The sequence below is a fragment of the Ananas comosus genome, linkage group 10, assembly GCF_001540865.1.
Source record: "Ananas comosus cultivar F153 linkage group 10, ASM154086v1, whole genome shotgun sequence".
NCBI lineage: Eukaryota > Viridiplantae > Streptophyta > Magnoliopsida > Poales > Bromeliaceae > Ananas > Ananas comosus.
The window spans coordinates 7450480-7467196 of record NC_033630.1 but is presented as its reverse complement, the minus strand read 5'-3'; the positions used below and the strand labels follow the sequence as shown (position 1 = coordinate 7467196).

The 16717-nt window shown below is 38.9% G+C and overlaps 1 protein-coding gene and 1 pseudogene across 3 annotated transcripts; both read left to right on the top strand.

The window, feature by feature from the left end:
- Window positions 317-1055, top strand: LOC109716209 (annotated as a pseudogene).
- LOC109716751 lies at window positions 10438-15959 on the top strand. Of its 3 annotated transcripts, none has more exons than XM_020242306.1 (12): window positions 10438-11104; window positions 11700-11816; window positions 11906-12095; window positions 12333-12499; window positions 12619-12793; window positions 13580-13641; window positions 13916-13997; window positions 14175-14232; window positions 14330-14454; window positions 14844-14936; window positions 15061-15138; window positions 15496-15638. In XM_020242306.1, exons 1-11 carry the CDS (start codon window positions 10629-10631, stop codon window positions 15100-15102), a joined length of 1587 nt encoding a protein of 528 aa, XP_020097895.1. In that variant the 5' UTR covers window positions 10438-10628; the 3' UTR covers window positions 15103-15138; window positions 15496-15638. The 3 variants fall into 3 exon arrangements, with proteins under 3 accessions (XP_020097895.1, XP_020097894.1, XP_020097893.1); XM_020242305.1 differs by having other exon boundaries at window positions 10440-11104; window positions 11990-12095; window positions 15068-15138; window positions 15496-15959; XM_020242304.1 differs by having other exon boundaries at window positions 10440-11104; window positions 15068-15138; window positions 15496-15959.

Here is a 16717-nt window from a genome sequence, read left to right as displayed (position 1 = left end):
CCTTTTATTCAATAACCATCGTTCCCTAATTATTATATCAAATCATGTTATTCTTTTAAGTAAACATTATTTAAATTTTTGCTAATAAAAAGATGGAACTTATATATAAGTAAAATTTTCAAAAAAAAAGAAGAAAAAGAAATGTTCCTCACAGAGAAGCGTCGCCACCCCTCTCTCTCCCCCCTCCTCCGCCTCCCCTGCAAAACCCCTAACCCTAACCCTAACCCTAACCCTAACCCTAGCTCACGATCCTTCGACCTCGCCCTCGCCCTCCGCCTCCGATCCCTCCTCCCGCTCTCGATCTCGCGATCAATCGATGGATCGAGGGATCCGCGGAGGAAGAAGAGAAGCCGCCCACCTCCACTCCGGCCTCTCCTTTCTCGACGCCGCCAACTCCGCCTCCGCAGCCCTTGACCTCCTCCTCCGCCGCCGCCTCCTCCTCTGCCTCCTCCTCCTCCGCCCCCGACTCCCTCCGCCGCGCCATCACCGAGTGGAACCAACCCCCCTCGCTTTCGCCCCCGATCTGCATTGCCCACACGCCCGAGCTACCCCGCCGAGGCCATCGCCGCCCTCGTCCTGGGCTCCCTCGCCGCGGCGCTCAGCTTTGGCGCGAGATCGGCTCCCCCCCTGCCCCGTGTCGCCGCCGAGCTCCCCTGGGCCGTGGAGTTCAACCAGCTCGCCGAGGAGATCCCCCCAAAACTCGGCGCGGGGTTCGCCGGAGAGGTGGAGGCGGTGGCCGACGCCATTAAGAGGCTAACGACCGTTGTCGACGGCGACGACGACCCCGAGAAGCTCCGCCGTGCGGTGGAGGAGGTGGATAAGCTAACGGAGGAGATGACGGAGGGGTTGAACCGTTTGTCGAACGCCGTTAACGGGCTCTTCCGCGCCGCGATGTTGACGAGGATGAACGCCGCTTTGGACACTTTTCGGATTGGCCCGCAAAAGTGTAGATAATTAGTTTTGGATCCTTGGGGGTGTGCCTGGAAATTTGTAGTGGAAAATTATGATGAAAAAAGTTGCAAATTTTATAAAATATTTTAAATTTTCCATCTCAATTTCTTTCCTTTTTTTAAAAAAATTTTAGAGTATCTCATTAATTTCTTTGGGATCAAAATGCGTGGTGAATCTCATCTCCCATTGGGTTTGCTTATACTTCATTAAAATCGTCTCAAATTAGGACAAATTAATTCAAATCGTCCTCACTTATATTTTCAAACAAAAATATAAAATTTAATAAATTTTAGTTCATAATTTAAATTAATAACTATAACACTACAACAAAAACGGTCTATAGCTACACTTTTAAATGTAGGTACATGTCAAAAAAGTGCTGCTAGCTAAAATTACCGACACTTTTAAAAAGTGTTGCTATATGTGGGGTCGCTAGGTATATAGTGACAGTTAAAGAGTGTCGCTATAACCTAAAAGAGTGCTGCTAATTTACCAACACTTATTTAAGCATTTAGCAACCGTCGAAACTCTATCTCGTTGGCTGCGGTGGCGGAAGAGGACGACAGTAAAGGCTCTTCGTTTAGAATTTCAGTGGATTGAGTGAAGAGAGAAGAAAAGTTGGTAATTGATTTATTCTTTTTTTTTCTTTTCTATTTGTAATCCGGCCAAATGGACTGGGTGTGGTGGGTTGAGTAGAGCAATCTTTTATTTTTGGTTGGATTGTGCTTTATATTTAGGCATTAGTAGATATGTTTTTAAGTTTTAGCATAAATGGGACACTTACTCAAAAGTGTCTCAAACATGTGCCCCTATAACCTAATTCTGTTGTAGTGTAAATTTTTTTTAAAAAAAACGCCTATCAACTAACGGTTTTGTAAATTTTGGAATACTGGTTGAGTTCTACTCTGGAGCCCTTGACCTGATAACGCCATTTTGTGGTTCGAATTCAGTGTTTGATTTTGTGAATTCGAACAACAAATCACTACTTTTTAGATCAAATTTGTGATTCAAATTCGGTGTTCGATCTTGTGAATTCGAACTACAAATCACTACTTTTTAGATCAAATTTGTGATTCAAATTCGGTGTTCGATCTTGTGAATTTGAACTTCAAATCACTACTTTTTAGATCAAACCTCTAATAAACGTTTTAAAAGGTTGTTTGGATTGTATGCAGCTACAACTGTATTTCAGTTATAATATATAGTAGTAACTTTATTGCAATTATAACTGCATGTAAATTCAAATTCGACATTTAATTTGATGTGTTTGAAAATTAAATCTGCGGCGGAACTCTTATCAAATTAGTTCGCAGCTCAATATCTTTCTTTTCTACATTGGAGAAAATCTCACCACCACAAATATAACATGATAAAAAATTTTCAAACACACTTCTCTACCACATGCAAAACAAATAAATATTTATAGTTACAATATTTTTTACCGCACCTAACCAACAAACAAAGCGAAATACATGCAGTTGTAACCACTGTATCTCCAGCTATATGCAACTCTGATCATACTGCATTTCTAATTAATATTCAATCAAACGGCTGCTAAATCTAGAAAATACTAAACTCTGATAATTTAAGTTCCAAATTCGATTCCGAGATGCCCTTGAAATGGTGGGGGAATTTTCTGGAGAAGCCTACAAGATGCCACGATACAAAAGGATTACACTCCAACATTAAATGGACAATTAATAGTTAGTGATGCGATTAATAAATCAAGTATCATGTATTGTCACTCAAAGTACTTGCTTTTAGAGTGACTAACACGCAAGAGAAACACAGTTAGCAAACATTACGGGTGGTCGGCCACCCGGTTTCGTCACTCGTGTGGATTCATACATCACATGCACATTTTTATTGTCCATGCACTTTGAAAATGGTGTGGAATTAGGGTGACAATTCAGTTTGCGGTTTGCGAGTCAATCCGAGTTCGGTTCGAAAGGAGCTCGAGGTCAATGGTCCGTTTAACAAATAAGCTGAACCGAATTTACTATTTGAATTTTAGACCAATCTAAATATAACAAGATCTGTATGTGTTGGTGTAAAATCCAAAATCTCTAAATATTATTTAATTATTTTATTCTCATTAATTGTCTTTTATTATGTTAATTAATTGAATGAATTTAATTTAATTTATTACTTCTTTATTCCACTTAATGGGCCTAATTAAGGAAAAGTTAACCTCCCAACGTTAACTTTTTTCATTCTCCTCTATATATGTTTTTGGTCTACTGTCCATAGTGCAATATGAACAGTAGTGAAAACAATAAGTGGAAAATAGTTTTTTTTTAAGTTTTTCCTTCAATTTTCTATTTTCTTGATTCCTTTATCTCTGGGTGTTGAAAGAGTCTCCGTCAACCTTCTTCACGATCGTGCTCGCAGGAGGAGAAATTCCGGTCGTACCTTGGGGTGTTATTCCCGGTTAATCCCGCACGTAAGGACGGGAATACGCCTTAGGGCAGTGCCTCGCACGCTTCCGGATCAATTAAGTATTTATTTGGATTTAGCGATCATCTGTAAGTTGATTTATTTATTTTCATCATAAAATTTAGTTAGATTTAAATCACAATTAAATTTCTGTGCGGTATTTGTTCCAACAATCTAAGGCGTATTCCGATTTGATTGTGATTGAAATCTAACGAGTACTAATCCGTATTAAATTAATTTTATATGTATATAATTTGTTTGTTAATTTGTTTGTTAACTTGTTTGTATAATTGGCATTCAAACATAAATTTTTTAGAGATTAGCACTTTAATATGTAATTGTATATTATTTAACTTACCGTTGAAATTATAATTTATTTGGTGATTAAAAAAAAAAAAAAGCTTTGCTACAGCAAAATTAATTTTAAACAATTTTGCTACAGTAAAATACGTTTTAATGTTGGATTTCTTTGCGCGTGTGTGTATATATATAAAAACTATTTCCTGATTTTTCCGACCAAGAAATAGGGTTAATATATATAAATATTGTCTTTTGCTAAAATTCTTTGATAAATAATAATAATAATAATTTTGCTATAGTAAAAATAATTTTATTAGAGTGTGATTTTAGAGTTTTGCTACAGTAAAATTCTTTGGTAATATATATATATATGTGTGCTACAGTATTTTAAAGACAAGTTGTACAGATATTTATTTTTTAAAAAAAGATCTACTACAGTAAAAAATTTTCCTGTGCAAATACATATACTATTTTGTGACTTTATAAAAAAAAAAAAAAAGAAAGAAAAAAAAAAGAGGTTAGATTTCTTTAAGCTTTATTATTAAATATTATTGTTATTGTTTCAATATTGGGATTTGAAACCCACAGTTTGTTTAAGCACAGTCTTTGAACAAAAGTCGTGTAACCAACAGCACCACTTTACAGTAATCATTTTGTTTGATGCATATTGCTTGCATTATATTTTGTAATGAAAAGATCTAATTGAGATAAAATTTTAAAAAAAAATTGTTTAGGTCATCTATTTGCTGTTGAACCAAACCCCATTAGACATGATTAACCTCATGATTTTAAGTTTTGATATATCGCAAAACTTGTGGGGGGAAATCTTTTATCAGTTTGATAGATTTTGATATTATAATTGCTCTCATGATTTTATCTGTTAGGAAGTGAATTCTCGAAACTCGAGGATTAGACTTCGACTAGAATCGACTATTCGTCGAGTGCGTAGGCTTCGGAAGGTCCGAAGGTGTTTATAATGCATAAAGTGCATTAAAGAAGGGTCCGCGGGAGCACCAGTGCAAAATCTGCAATGGAGCAGAATTTCTCTCGGGGACCGGTCCCTGGCAGGCAGGGACCGGTTCCATCAGGCTGGGCTGCGGGGGTCTCTGATGAGACCGGTCCCGGGTGGTGAGGGACCGGTTCCCGAACGTTGGCCCAGCGAAAATAGCCGAAATTTGGCTAAGTCCCGAAAACTCAGCTTTCGGGAACCGGTCTCTCGGACAAGGACCGGTCTCCCGGGGACCGTTCTCTCAGGCAAAGACCGGTTCCCGAACGCGAAATCCCCTCTGCTCGAAATGGCAGCCTTCGGGGACCGGTCTCCCCGAGCTGGGACCGGTCCCTCACTGCGAAAATGGCCCAGGGAGAGCTGTTTCAGGAATGGAAAGTTGAGGGGGCTATTTGCAAAATGGCCTTTATTAGAGGCTTGGGGCTCCTCTCTCCCTCTCATTTGCTCTCTCTCCCTCTTACACTCTTCCCTCTCTCTCTCTAGAAAGAAAAGAAGGAGAAGAAGAAGGAGAAGAAAGAAAGGAAGGAAAAGAGGAAGAAGTAGAAGGAGAAGTTCAAGAAGAAGAAGAAGAAGGTCTTCTTCTCTCTCTCTTTCAAGCTAGGGCAAGCTTGGAGCTTGGCTTAGAGGTAAACTCCAAACCCATCCATGGTAGATTTTTTAGGATTGGGTTTTGTTGCTTAGAATTGGTTCGAATAGAACCTAGAGGAGATGAATAGGTGGTTCGAGCTCGAAATCGAAGCTCGCACCACGGATTTCTTCCCCGTTGCCATTCTAGGGCACGGAATTGGGACTTTGGTAAATCTAGGGTTTTGATCTATTTTAATAGGTCGTAAACCAAATTGCTAGGTCTCGGAACGCGTCGGCGAAGACGGTTTGCCGATCCGACGAGCGAGTGCGGAGTTATCGCCGAATCGGGTACTCGAGGGCTCGCTTCGCCCCGAGGAGTTGAAGCGGCGTGCAAGGACCCCAGCGTCGAGTTCTCTATCATCGCGACATCGCCAAGAGGTGGGTGGTGTCCATCCCGAAGCAATCGGGCTCCCTTCTATGTCTTAGTACATGTCGATTCTTGCATCTTGTATTATTGCATTATAGGAGGATTGTGCATTTCCTTTCCTTATGCTTTCCTTGATATCGTAGCATGAATTTGATACTTGATATAGTGGATCGATAAGGATTGGGTCGAGATTGTGAATCCTATAGTGCAAAGAAAGAGATGGGCTTAATGGTTGGTCTAATGTTAAACAAAGAACGAGTGGCATCTAGTCGATAGTAAACAGTACAGTGGACGAGTGGTAATTTAGTTGATAGTAAGCAAAAGAACAATGACACATATGAGTCGTAGTGTATGTGAAACCTATGGACTATATGATGATTGTAACCCTAGAGGATAGGGTATTCTCGAGACGAGGATTAGATCATGCTCACGGTCTGTTTCTAAATCTTGTGATGGAAGCCCCACACAAGTAGTGCGCTCCGGATGTTGGTCACGTGGGATCGCCTATTTTGGGTCCCAAGGGTTTGCCTATTTAGGCCCCGGCAGACGGTCTCGGTTCGTAGTGCGAGTTGACCCTCCCTACCTTCGAGATGGCTAGTGAGCAGTAGGCTCCTTCAGGGAAGCCATGAGATTAAGAAACAAATAAATGACATTGATGAATAAGTACATAGCTTTACCTTTGACATGACGACAGGTTAGTTGCTTACCGTTTTATTGAACATGCATTCATGTATCCATGATTGGGCATAGTAGTGTAGCTTTACTTTCCTGTCTTTACAGCTTTCCTTATCTATCTATCTATCGATTAGCTACTTTTGCCCGCTTGGACCTAGTGGGGAGATCGGCGGAGTCGGCGGCCGAACCCACTGGGAACTAAGGAAGTTAGTTCTCACCCCACTTTTTACAGGTTCTAGCTCGGGCATCCCCGGCGAGCGTGAGGATCGTGGTAAGGGCCCGGCGCTCTAGTCGCATTAGCTACCTCCCTTTTTGCATTAGCTGTCACCCTTTTTGTATTTGAGAGTAGATGTTGTATAGGGTGAGGTTTGAGTGATTGTATTCATATTTTGGAAGAAGTAAAAGATGTAATTAAATGTATTAAGTCAAATGACTGTAATAGATAGCCTCTTCTCTCTTTATGTACTTGTATATGTTTTTATACTTGTATTCTTGCTCTCGTTTTGTTGCACTGGTGGTGCTTCTTGATCGTGTATTTATGAATTAATTCCTGGGTAAATTCTTATACATGATCCGTTGGTTAGCCTTGGACGGACAGGGGAGGTCCTGTCCGTTCGGCGTCTGTTCGGCGCGCCCGGGGCCGGACCAAATTGGTAGCTGTCTCGGGGCGTGACATTATCCTAGTGTTCATCTTGGAAACAAATTTTACAAATTCTAAGATTGGCAGGTAAATTATTTTGAGACATAAATTTATTAGATGGTTATTTTCATAATATTATTTATTTGATTTTTATCAGATCTGAACAGAATTTTGTAGATTATTTGACGAACGGCTTGAATAGGACTAAGGTCCTGGATTCATCGAGGGGAATGGGACTTTGCCCGTAAAGGGCCTTCCTGCAGTGGGAACCCAACCTTTGTGATAGGAGATCCCTTGAAGAAGGTTCAATGTGGTAAAAACAAGCTGTCAGGTTGGCCAAAGAGCACTGTCTACTGTTTATATAGAGGAGCTTTAGCTCCAATCCTATCCCTATGGTGAGTAGTGCTCTGTGTAGTGGTTGAGGTTGAGCTGAGAGCTCTTAATGGGATCCAAGGCGATAATTTTCGCGAGATGTGACTCTACACACATCTCTGGAGGAAACCACCTATATAAGAGTATCCGTATGTGGCCGCGGCTATGTGAATGGGCTATACATAGAAACTCTTATGAAAAATCAAGGTACTGTGCATGGCCATTAACGCAACAGGACCCGCGACGGAAATTCATGTACTGTGTGTGTTGGTAGTTGAATCAGGACAAAGGAACGTAGTTCAAGACCTGGTTTCACTCCGATTCTTCTGATGGAAACTGCTAACACTAAGTGAGGTTAAATCTCTTAAAGACACCTCGCCTATTGCATAGTATAAACACGGTGACTTGGTTTGTACATTTATTTATTTTAATTTTTTAGTTTAATTTTGAGATTTTGAATTTTTGTGGGGGATTGTTGGTGTAAAATCCAAAATCTCTAAATATTATTTAATTATTTTATTCTCATTAATTGTCTTTTATTATGTTAATTAATTGAATGAATTTAATTTAATTTATTACTTCTTTATTCCACTTAGGGGCCGTTTGGTTGGATGTAGTTGCAGAAACAGTGTAGTTGGAAATACAAGCAGTTGCAAATGCTGCAGTTATAACTACACCTAGTCTGTTTGGTTTTACGCAGTTACAACTGCTCGCAGTTACATTTCTTCTGTTTGGTAATATGAAGCTGATAGTTTGTATTATGAATTTTGTCACCTCTTTAGATAGAGTGGTGAGGTTACTTTCACTAAACATAAATAATTATATAAATTTATTAATTATTTAAATTTACTATTTATAAATAAATAAGTAGAATATATAATATTTTTATATTTTTCAATAATTCTTCAACTTATTAATCGACACATTTAAAATTTTAATTATTTTAATTTTAATATGTAAATCAAACTTTAAGTGATTCTCTCATTTTTTTTATCAATTTAATATTATAATTAATTAAAAATTATTAAATTAACATACACGATCAATTCTATAAAAATTTTTTAAAAAAACTATATTTATATTTTAAATAAAATAAATTTAAAAAAATTAATTTTTTGCACAAAGCTTGTATTGTCTAAAAAATTTTATTAGTATGAGTTTATTTATAAGTATTTTTATTTACCTATATACATATATTATTTATTTATTTAGCTATTTATTTATTTATTATTATTATTAATTTGTGGGTGATCCTATCCCTCACCAACTGCTGCAGTTGGAACTACGACCAATTTGGATGTAGTTCCAACTGCAGCATTTGGGCCTTCTTGTGCAGTTGGAACTGCAGCAGTTGAACTCAACTACACTAAACCAAACAAAGAAATTGTGGCTGCACGCATTTGCAACTGCACTGCAGTTGCAAATGCGTACAACCAAACAGCCCCTTAATGGGCCTAATTAAGGAAAAGTTAACCTCCCAACGTTAACTTTTTCCATTCCCCTCTATATATGTTTTTGGTCTACTGTCCATAGTACAATATGAACAGTAGTGAAAATAACAAGTGGAAAATAGTTTTTTTTTAAGTTTTTCCTTCAATTTTCTATTTTCTTGATTCCTTTATCTCTGGGTGTTGAAAGAGTCTCCGTCAACCTTCTTCACGATCGTGCTCGCAGGAGGAGGAATTCCGGTCGTACCTTGGGGTGTTATTCCCGGTTAATCCCGCACGTAAGGACGGGAATACGCCTTAGGGCAGTGCCTCACACGCTTCCGGATCAATTAAGTATTTATTTGGATTTAGCGATCATCTGTAAGTTGATTTATTTATTTTCATCATAAAATTTAGTTAGATTTAAATCACAATTAGATTTCTGTGCGGTATTTGTTCCAACAGTATGTGACGTCTCGACTTTCTCAGGAGATCATTCATTCTAGAACTACTCCCGTCCTATCATGTTTAATTCTTTTAGTCACCGTTTGGTTCGGGATTAAGTAAAAACTTGTTATTTCAGGAATAGAATTAAGTTCAGTATTAAAATGGGGTTAGAGTAATTTTACATTTGGTTGAGAATTGAGTTTAGTCCAGATATAGATAAAATAATGTTTGGTTGGAGTAGGTGGGATAAGAAGGATAGTGGGTAAAATAGTATTTTGTTTGGTTGGAGTAGCGGGGTGGGGTCGGGGTTAGCTAACCCTACTCCAAATGGACTATTCCGGAATAGCCTATTTGGGATGGGATTAGCTAATCCCTATCTCCAAATTGGCTATTCGGGAGTAACTTTGGAGTTAAGGAGTTATTCCACCCCTGAACCCCGAACCAAATGGGTGCTTGACTTTTTGGAGCTAACCATTGTCCAAAATACTTAAGTCGGATTAAGAGTTTTAGTTTTATTATATTTTACATTAAGACTATCTGAAGTCTCATACTGTATTTCTGCAAATTTTAATTATTAAATTAAAATTTTAATTTTCTTTCAACTTTTCATCGAGCAGTAGAGTTAATAATATAATTTATTGTTCGTGAGCCGGCTTGTGTTCATATCGTTAATTTTTAAATTCAACCAGTACGGGGCACCCGTGCTGGCAATAACTTCTCTCACGGCTTCCATCTTGGACTTTTGTCCCACATCGTCTAATTTAGATTTTTCATCAATTACATTAATCTCACCTACCGCATATGCACTGGAGCCACGGCGACGCGAACGGGTTTGATGAATCCGGAAAAGTCCCCGTGCCTGATCCTAAAACACGCAGAGATGCGGCCGCGGAATCGTGGATTTGAATTCGAGTTTTCAAATCCGGATCCGGATCCAATTGAGACACACACGTGTGGAGCTCTTGATGGGTTCGAGGCCAAGCATCATGGTCGTCCAATTACAGTCATTCGCTTGGATCCGAGTCCGAACCCAAGACCGCATCAAACAGAACGGGGCTTACGATCGTGGCTCACAAATTTTTTTTTTTTTTAACTTTGACCCCAAATTGGACCTAAATATAATTAATAGTCAAAACATGGACCTTGGACGTAAAATTCCCCGTCCAATGCATCGTTTCTAATTTCGTCCCAAATGGAAGAAGCAGCCAAGGACCTCGCTTTTCTCCTTTTTCTTCTTCCACTTCTGCTCCGTATTGCACGTACGGATCAAAGCCAAAACCCTAAATGCTCGATCCTCGTAATGGATCCCATTACCCCCCAAATCCTAACCCTAGTCTCTCTCCTCCGATCCCGCCGCTCCCGTCCCCTGCACGATGACCGATGAACGTCCACCGTCCCCCGCCGCCGCCGCCGATGCCGATTTCCGCCCCTCCCCCCTCCCGATCGCCGCCTCCTCCGGCGGCTGCGCCGCCGCCGCTCCAGTCTCACCTCCCCTCCTCCCTCTCCCTCGGCCTTGTCCCCCTCCACACCCCTCCCCGCGCCCCACCCCCTCCGCCGGAGCCTGCGGCGGAGCACGCGCCGCCGCCGCCGCCGCCGCCTCTGGCGAGGGTGAGGCTCGCCGACATCGCGCCGTACGAGGGGGCGCCCGGTGGGGCCTACCAGCGGGCGGTGGAGGCGCTCTCGGCGTCGCTGACGCGGCACAACGCCGCGGTGATCGAGCTCGGGGCCGACGACGCGGTCGTGGTCCGGTGCGCGCTGGAGTCGGCGAGGATGTACTTTAGGGCGAGGGCGCAGTGCGGGGGCGTCGTCGGCTCGGCGAAGCCCAGCCGAGGGGTTTACATATACCGCGCCGGGAGGTAAAAGAGAGATTTTTCTAAATTTTTTTTAAAGTTGGTTCATTTTGGTTTGTATTGTGTTATCTCTTCTCTATTCTGGAATATGTATGCAAATTACACTTACTGAAGTGGTGCAATATAATGCTAAAAGAAGTGATGGTAAATTCGATTAGCTTGTCAATTTACTTATGAAAATGAGGCATGTTTAGATCAAGTGCATTGGTCACCCTATTCCCACTTTTGTATGTACGAAGGTTCAGAGAGGTTAGAATAACAATTAAGGAGAGAAGGGCCCTCCTTGTCCCTAATACAATTCGGATATTAGTTTTATATAGATTTTAATGCCAATGGTTGTCGCCATGGACTGATTGGAGAACAATTGCTAATTCTTTTGCATGCACAGAAACTGTCAGTTTTGGCTATTTGTGCATGTGAAGCATGTTCGAGCAGTAATCATCACAAACTGGAACTAAATATTGTAGACTTTTTTTTCTCGATGAAGCAAATGCATATGTGCTGGATAACGAAACCCAAATTCCTCAGTATATTGATGCTGTATCATGTATTTGCGTAGTAGCGATGGCAAAGAATTATCTTATGTTGGAAACTGTATTAGGTCTTTAGAAGATGGAGACTTGTCACCCCCTTGTATGAGTGACACTTTCAGAAGTTTGGGGAAGGCGGCTCGTGCTGCTCTATGTGCAATAGCAAGACATCTCCGCCTCCGGAGCGAGTAAGAAATTATTTTTCTGTTCATGCTCCTGGATATTTATTGTTATTGTTTTGATTTTTCTTGTTTGATGATGGAGTTACGTGTGGCAGTGTTTTCAACCATTTGCTTGATGATACCCCATTGCCTGTTAATGAGGTCTCATCGTCAGTCTTGGTTGCGTCATATTCTCACAGTTCATTGCAAAATGGCAAAGGGCCTGTTGCAGGAGCAAAATCTTCAAGCACTGAAGTTGAAAAGGGTTTGCTGACATTAATTGCCTCCGACTGCCCTGGAGTTCAGGTACATAGCTGCTACTTTTGTTTTGAATTTTTTTTTTTCCAAGAACTGGTTTCTTTTTGGGTCTTTAAGCTTTATTATCCGTATCTACCATTATTTCGTTGTGGATTCATGCGAACGACCTTGTTGGTGCATTCTTTGTTTTGGGGGGGCGGTAAAATGTTTGGACATAATTCTGCCATTGTTTCTTTTTGGGTTTATTTTCCTTAGAATCATTTTGGTTAGTTACTTCTTTGGTAGGTTTGTGACCCAAATGGTCGTTGGTACCTAGCAGATGGGGGTGATAGTCCAGGAGACTTATTGTTACTCACAGGAAAGGCCTTAAGTCATGCTACTGCTGGTTTGCGCCCTGCTACCTCATATCGGACTGTTGTTGATCATTTACCATTATGTATGACCAGTGGAAGGTTTGACCTTTTTCCTGTCCTTGCCTCATTATTAATCTAAGCCATCATGCATGTGATATTGAATGCTGAATGCTGTACACATGATTAGCATCTTATTTGTGCTGTCTGTTTATTTGTAGAGCATCACTTACTTTTAGGCTCGTGCCTCAAGCCAATGCTATACTGGATTGTTCTCCAATTTCAGCAGCTGGTCATGTTATCCCACAAAGCTATCAACCAATTTCTGTGAGCCAGTTCATGGATGATTTGTCTGCTGAAGAAGATGTTATTTGCAACCATCCGGAAAATACATACGTGAGTATTGTATTAAATAGGGAAATCTTGTATCAAAAGGTTCTGGTTGTTGTATGTAATCTATCTATGCATCTGTTGTTCTATCTGCTTGGTTAAATGTTACAAAATCAGGGTTACATGTACTGCCAATAAATATGCCACCATTTTCTTTCCAAAACAGAATTCTTTGTGGATAATGTTTTAGGAGGAGTGGAAGGAATTGGAGGATCTTGATTGTCCAATGTCAGAACATTTTATCGTACATCGAAGTAATTGATGATTGAAGGAACAACGGAAGTTGAATCCACCCATATAAATAGATGGACAAACAAAATATTGTAGTAACATGAAGAAAGAGGGAAAAGAATTTGGTCTGCATGTGGTAAAGAACAGGTAAGCTAGCAGAAGAACCGAAAGGAAGAGAAAAGCTTTCAATTTGAAAATCAGCTTTATGAAAAACTTTAGATGAGAAAATTAAAAAAAAAAGATAGGGGAACATATGATTTGTTGTCAAGTACCCATGATTCATGGCCTTATCTACTTTTTACTTATGTCAATGATTTCATTCCAAATGTTATTTTTATGTTTGGCTTGTCTTGTTTTAAGAACAATTACTTGCTGAGAAAGTAATCACTTGCTATAATCACCAAAGCATGCATTAAACACTTTCATCTGATTATTTCTTGCAATTTTCATGTTTTATTCATGTGAAAATAATCATTTTCTTTGTTGAATTTTTGTCATATGTTCTTCATTTTTTTTGTTGTAGGAATTTCTCATTATAGTGATTTTGTATTTGGATCACAGGAAGCTCAAAATAATCTTATTAGGGAACCGTCACTGAGAAGTGTCCTCTCAGACCCCCTGTCGTAAGTTCTCTGTTTCTCTTCTTGTGCTTGTGGCTGAAGCTAGTTGTGTACTTGTATATTATCAATGAGTGACTCAACATTCTTAAATAGTTTTAGGCAATACAATACCAGAATTGTTTCTATTGGATATTGTATTTGAAATTGCAATCACTGTGAAGTTGTTGTAATATTGTACTAGTTTTAGCTCTTTATCGTGAATAGCTAAGTAATTTTATTTCTATATTGTACATGATGGAGGTAATGATTGATCTGTATACTGCACTTTATTGTTCAGTGGGGCATTCCTTGAAGATGCCATGGTTGTCTCTTGTGGGCATTCTTTTGGTGGCCACATGCTGAAGCAAGTCATAGATAAGGTGGATATAATCTTTGCTATTCTGTCCATTCTGTTAAATATGAAGATAATTTTTTTTTCCCCTCCAGTTCTTTGAAGTGCTTATTTCTAAATATGTCCTTGGATATGTGTCAAGTGCTAATACTATCTATTTATATTACATTCGTAATTAATAATTTTTTTGTCTCTTTTCAATCAGGCCAGATGTAGTCTCTGCCATGCAGAAATAGAAGCCGACTCCTTGATTCCCAACTATGGTATTCACTAACCTTGTGTAGTTTTCAAGTATAACTTCACCTTATTATTATTATTTCTGATGACTATTGACATCTAGGTTGTTTTGTTTTCTTAAAGCTTTGAGAGCAGCAGCTGTCGCAGTAAAGATGGAAGATGATAGGAGGCTCTTCCATAATGCTGCTCTCAGGAAGCGCAGGAAAGAAGCGGGCGAACAAATGGATGCACTAAAGAGGCTCAGCAAAGTATTATAGCTTACTAACTCTAGCTCCCATTTCTCTTGGACTATTTGTTTCTATATCTTTCTTGGGAGCTTTTGCATATGACTTCTACACATATGTCCACAAAATCATCTATGCGTACGCCTGTAAAATCTGCAAAATCTGAGTATCCATATGTTCCCCTTAAAAGTGTAAGAACATTAGAAAAGTATTGATACCCTTTAGTTTTTGAAGTCAGCAAATTTATGGGAAGAAGTTGATTATGCGTAGAAAAAGCTTTTCTAAAGAGGAAAACTTTGTTGGTACAAGGGGTATAGATGCAAGAAGTCAAGCTCTCGAAGGGTGTATATGAAAATTCAAAGATAAATTCTCTGGGGTGCATGTTAAGTATCTTTGCTTTATATAATCATCAGGAAAATGGTGAGGTGGCAGCTGATGCGGACAGTCATAGGCAACTAAAAGGAGTTCAGTATCCTTTTGCCGTGAGCGAGAAAGTCTTGATCAAGGTAAAATAGAAGCTTACTCATGAAGTCCCGATCAAATTATGTTACAAAAATATTGCCTTTTTTAGGGAAATTACAAAAAGAATCTCCATGGGGCTTAAAAGATGAAAGTTTTGACGATATGTAGTACGCAGGGAAACAGGAGGACACCCGACAAATTTGTTGGTAGGGAAGCTGTGATCACATCTCAATGCTTGAATGGCTGGTAAATTTGCTTAGATCCACCTTTCTATTTTTGTGAGCGAACTTGCATTATTTTTATTGAGCAAAATATTTAAGTGCTTGCTGTTGAATTGCTGGCTTTGAAGAGCTTGTAAAAATTTAGGATTAAAATGCACTGATCAAGAAAAAGGTGAAATTTGGTTTATTTGAATCTGCAGGCTTGTAATAATGGATGTTCTCTTTACCTTTAGTTGAATCCTAGATGGTAGGTGGAATTAATGAAGTAAACAACTCTTTCCCTGCAAATTAATTAAAATAAAGAAGAATTAATGCTAATTAGAAGTTTCGGAGACATTCAAATCCTTCAGCAATGAATCTTATTAGCAACTAATTTCCACAGGTATCTTCTCAAGATCCTCGATAGCGGAGAAAGCGTACGCCTTCAGTACCGGTCGCTTCAGAAACTCTCCGGCCCTCAGAGCGTCGAGAGGTCGCAACCTCAGCTATTGCTTCAAACTAGCAGTTGAAAGTGTGACCCCCACCCTCTCTAATTGATTCAATTAAGGTCTCTCTCTCTCCTGGTGGTTGTACATTTTCTTCAGTAGGTTTTTCATGTACATCTTTTCTCTTTGTCACTATTATGCCCCTCACAAGGTGAAATTATTGAGGAACAAAACCTACTCCTATACTTGCCTAGTCTTGTAAAAAGGAAAAGGTGCTACTTATAACAGGTAGATTTTGTGACTCTTCTTGTATCATTCTCTCCTGCTGAGAGAGAATGAATTATTTCTAAATGTAAACAAAAAGGACACTCCAATGAAATAGGTAAATGTAATGTTGATATAATATTAGGCTAAGTTTAAATCCCTGCTTCTCACTATCCAAAAAATATCAAGTTTACTACCAACAAGTTGTATTGCTTGCTTTTGCAATACTATGCGAACTAGTTATTTTATAGAGAAACCAATACTTATGATGAGCTACCCAAGAGTGGTTTTTCTTTTCTTTTTGGGTAACCTTCAAATACCATCCCCGTGGTTTCCCACTTGCTCACTTTAGTGCCATGTCCTGTGGTTTAAAGTGTATCATGTTAGTTTCTACTTGTTTCATTTTCATCTTTTCGTCAGTTTTTTCGTCAATATTTTATTAAATTATATGCAAAAAATTTCAGATATCCTATCTAGCTTTATTGAATATTCACTTTAATACTTTTTAGTTTTAACTTTGTCATTGATTTAATAAAAAAAATTAGTAGAATCGATAATAAAAAAATAAAAATAAAATCATATGGTACGAAATTGATACATTTTAAACTACATGTACTAAAGTGAGAAAGTGTGAAATCATATGAATGGTAGTATTTGAAGTTCTCTCTTTATTTTTCTCCGCTATTTTGAAATTTCTGGTGTTTTTTTTTTTTTTTTCCGCTCTATGGTTAAGCACATTTTACTTTGTTGGTTGCATTTAACTATACAGCGATTTATTATTGATTCATCGTGACGATGTTCAATTAGACAAGATGATAAAAAAAAAATCTATATTGTACATGTCAATTATAATTTTTTTTTTTTCTATATTGTAAAGTCTTATAGTTTGTACAAGATATTATTTTCCTATCATCC

Coding starts and splice junctions, on each gene's coding strand:
- LOC109716751 (XM_020242304.1), top strand. CDS start 10,629: ATGAACGTCCACCGTCCCCCGCCGCCGCCGCCGATGCCGATTTCCGCC. Junction 11,817..11,905: donor CATCTCCGCCTCCGGAGCGA/GTAAGAAATTAT, acceptor TACGTGTGGCAG/TGTTTTCAACCATTTGCTTG. Junction 12,500..12,618: donor TTATGTATGACCAGTGGAAG/GTTTGACCTTTT, acceptor GTTTATTTGTAG/AGCATCACTTACTTTTAGGC.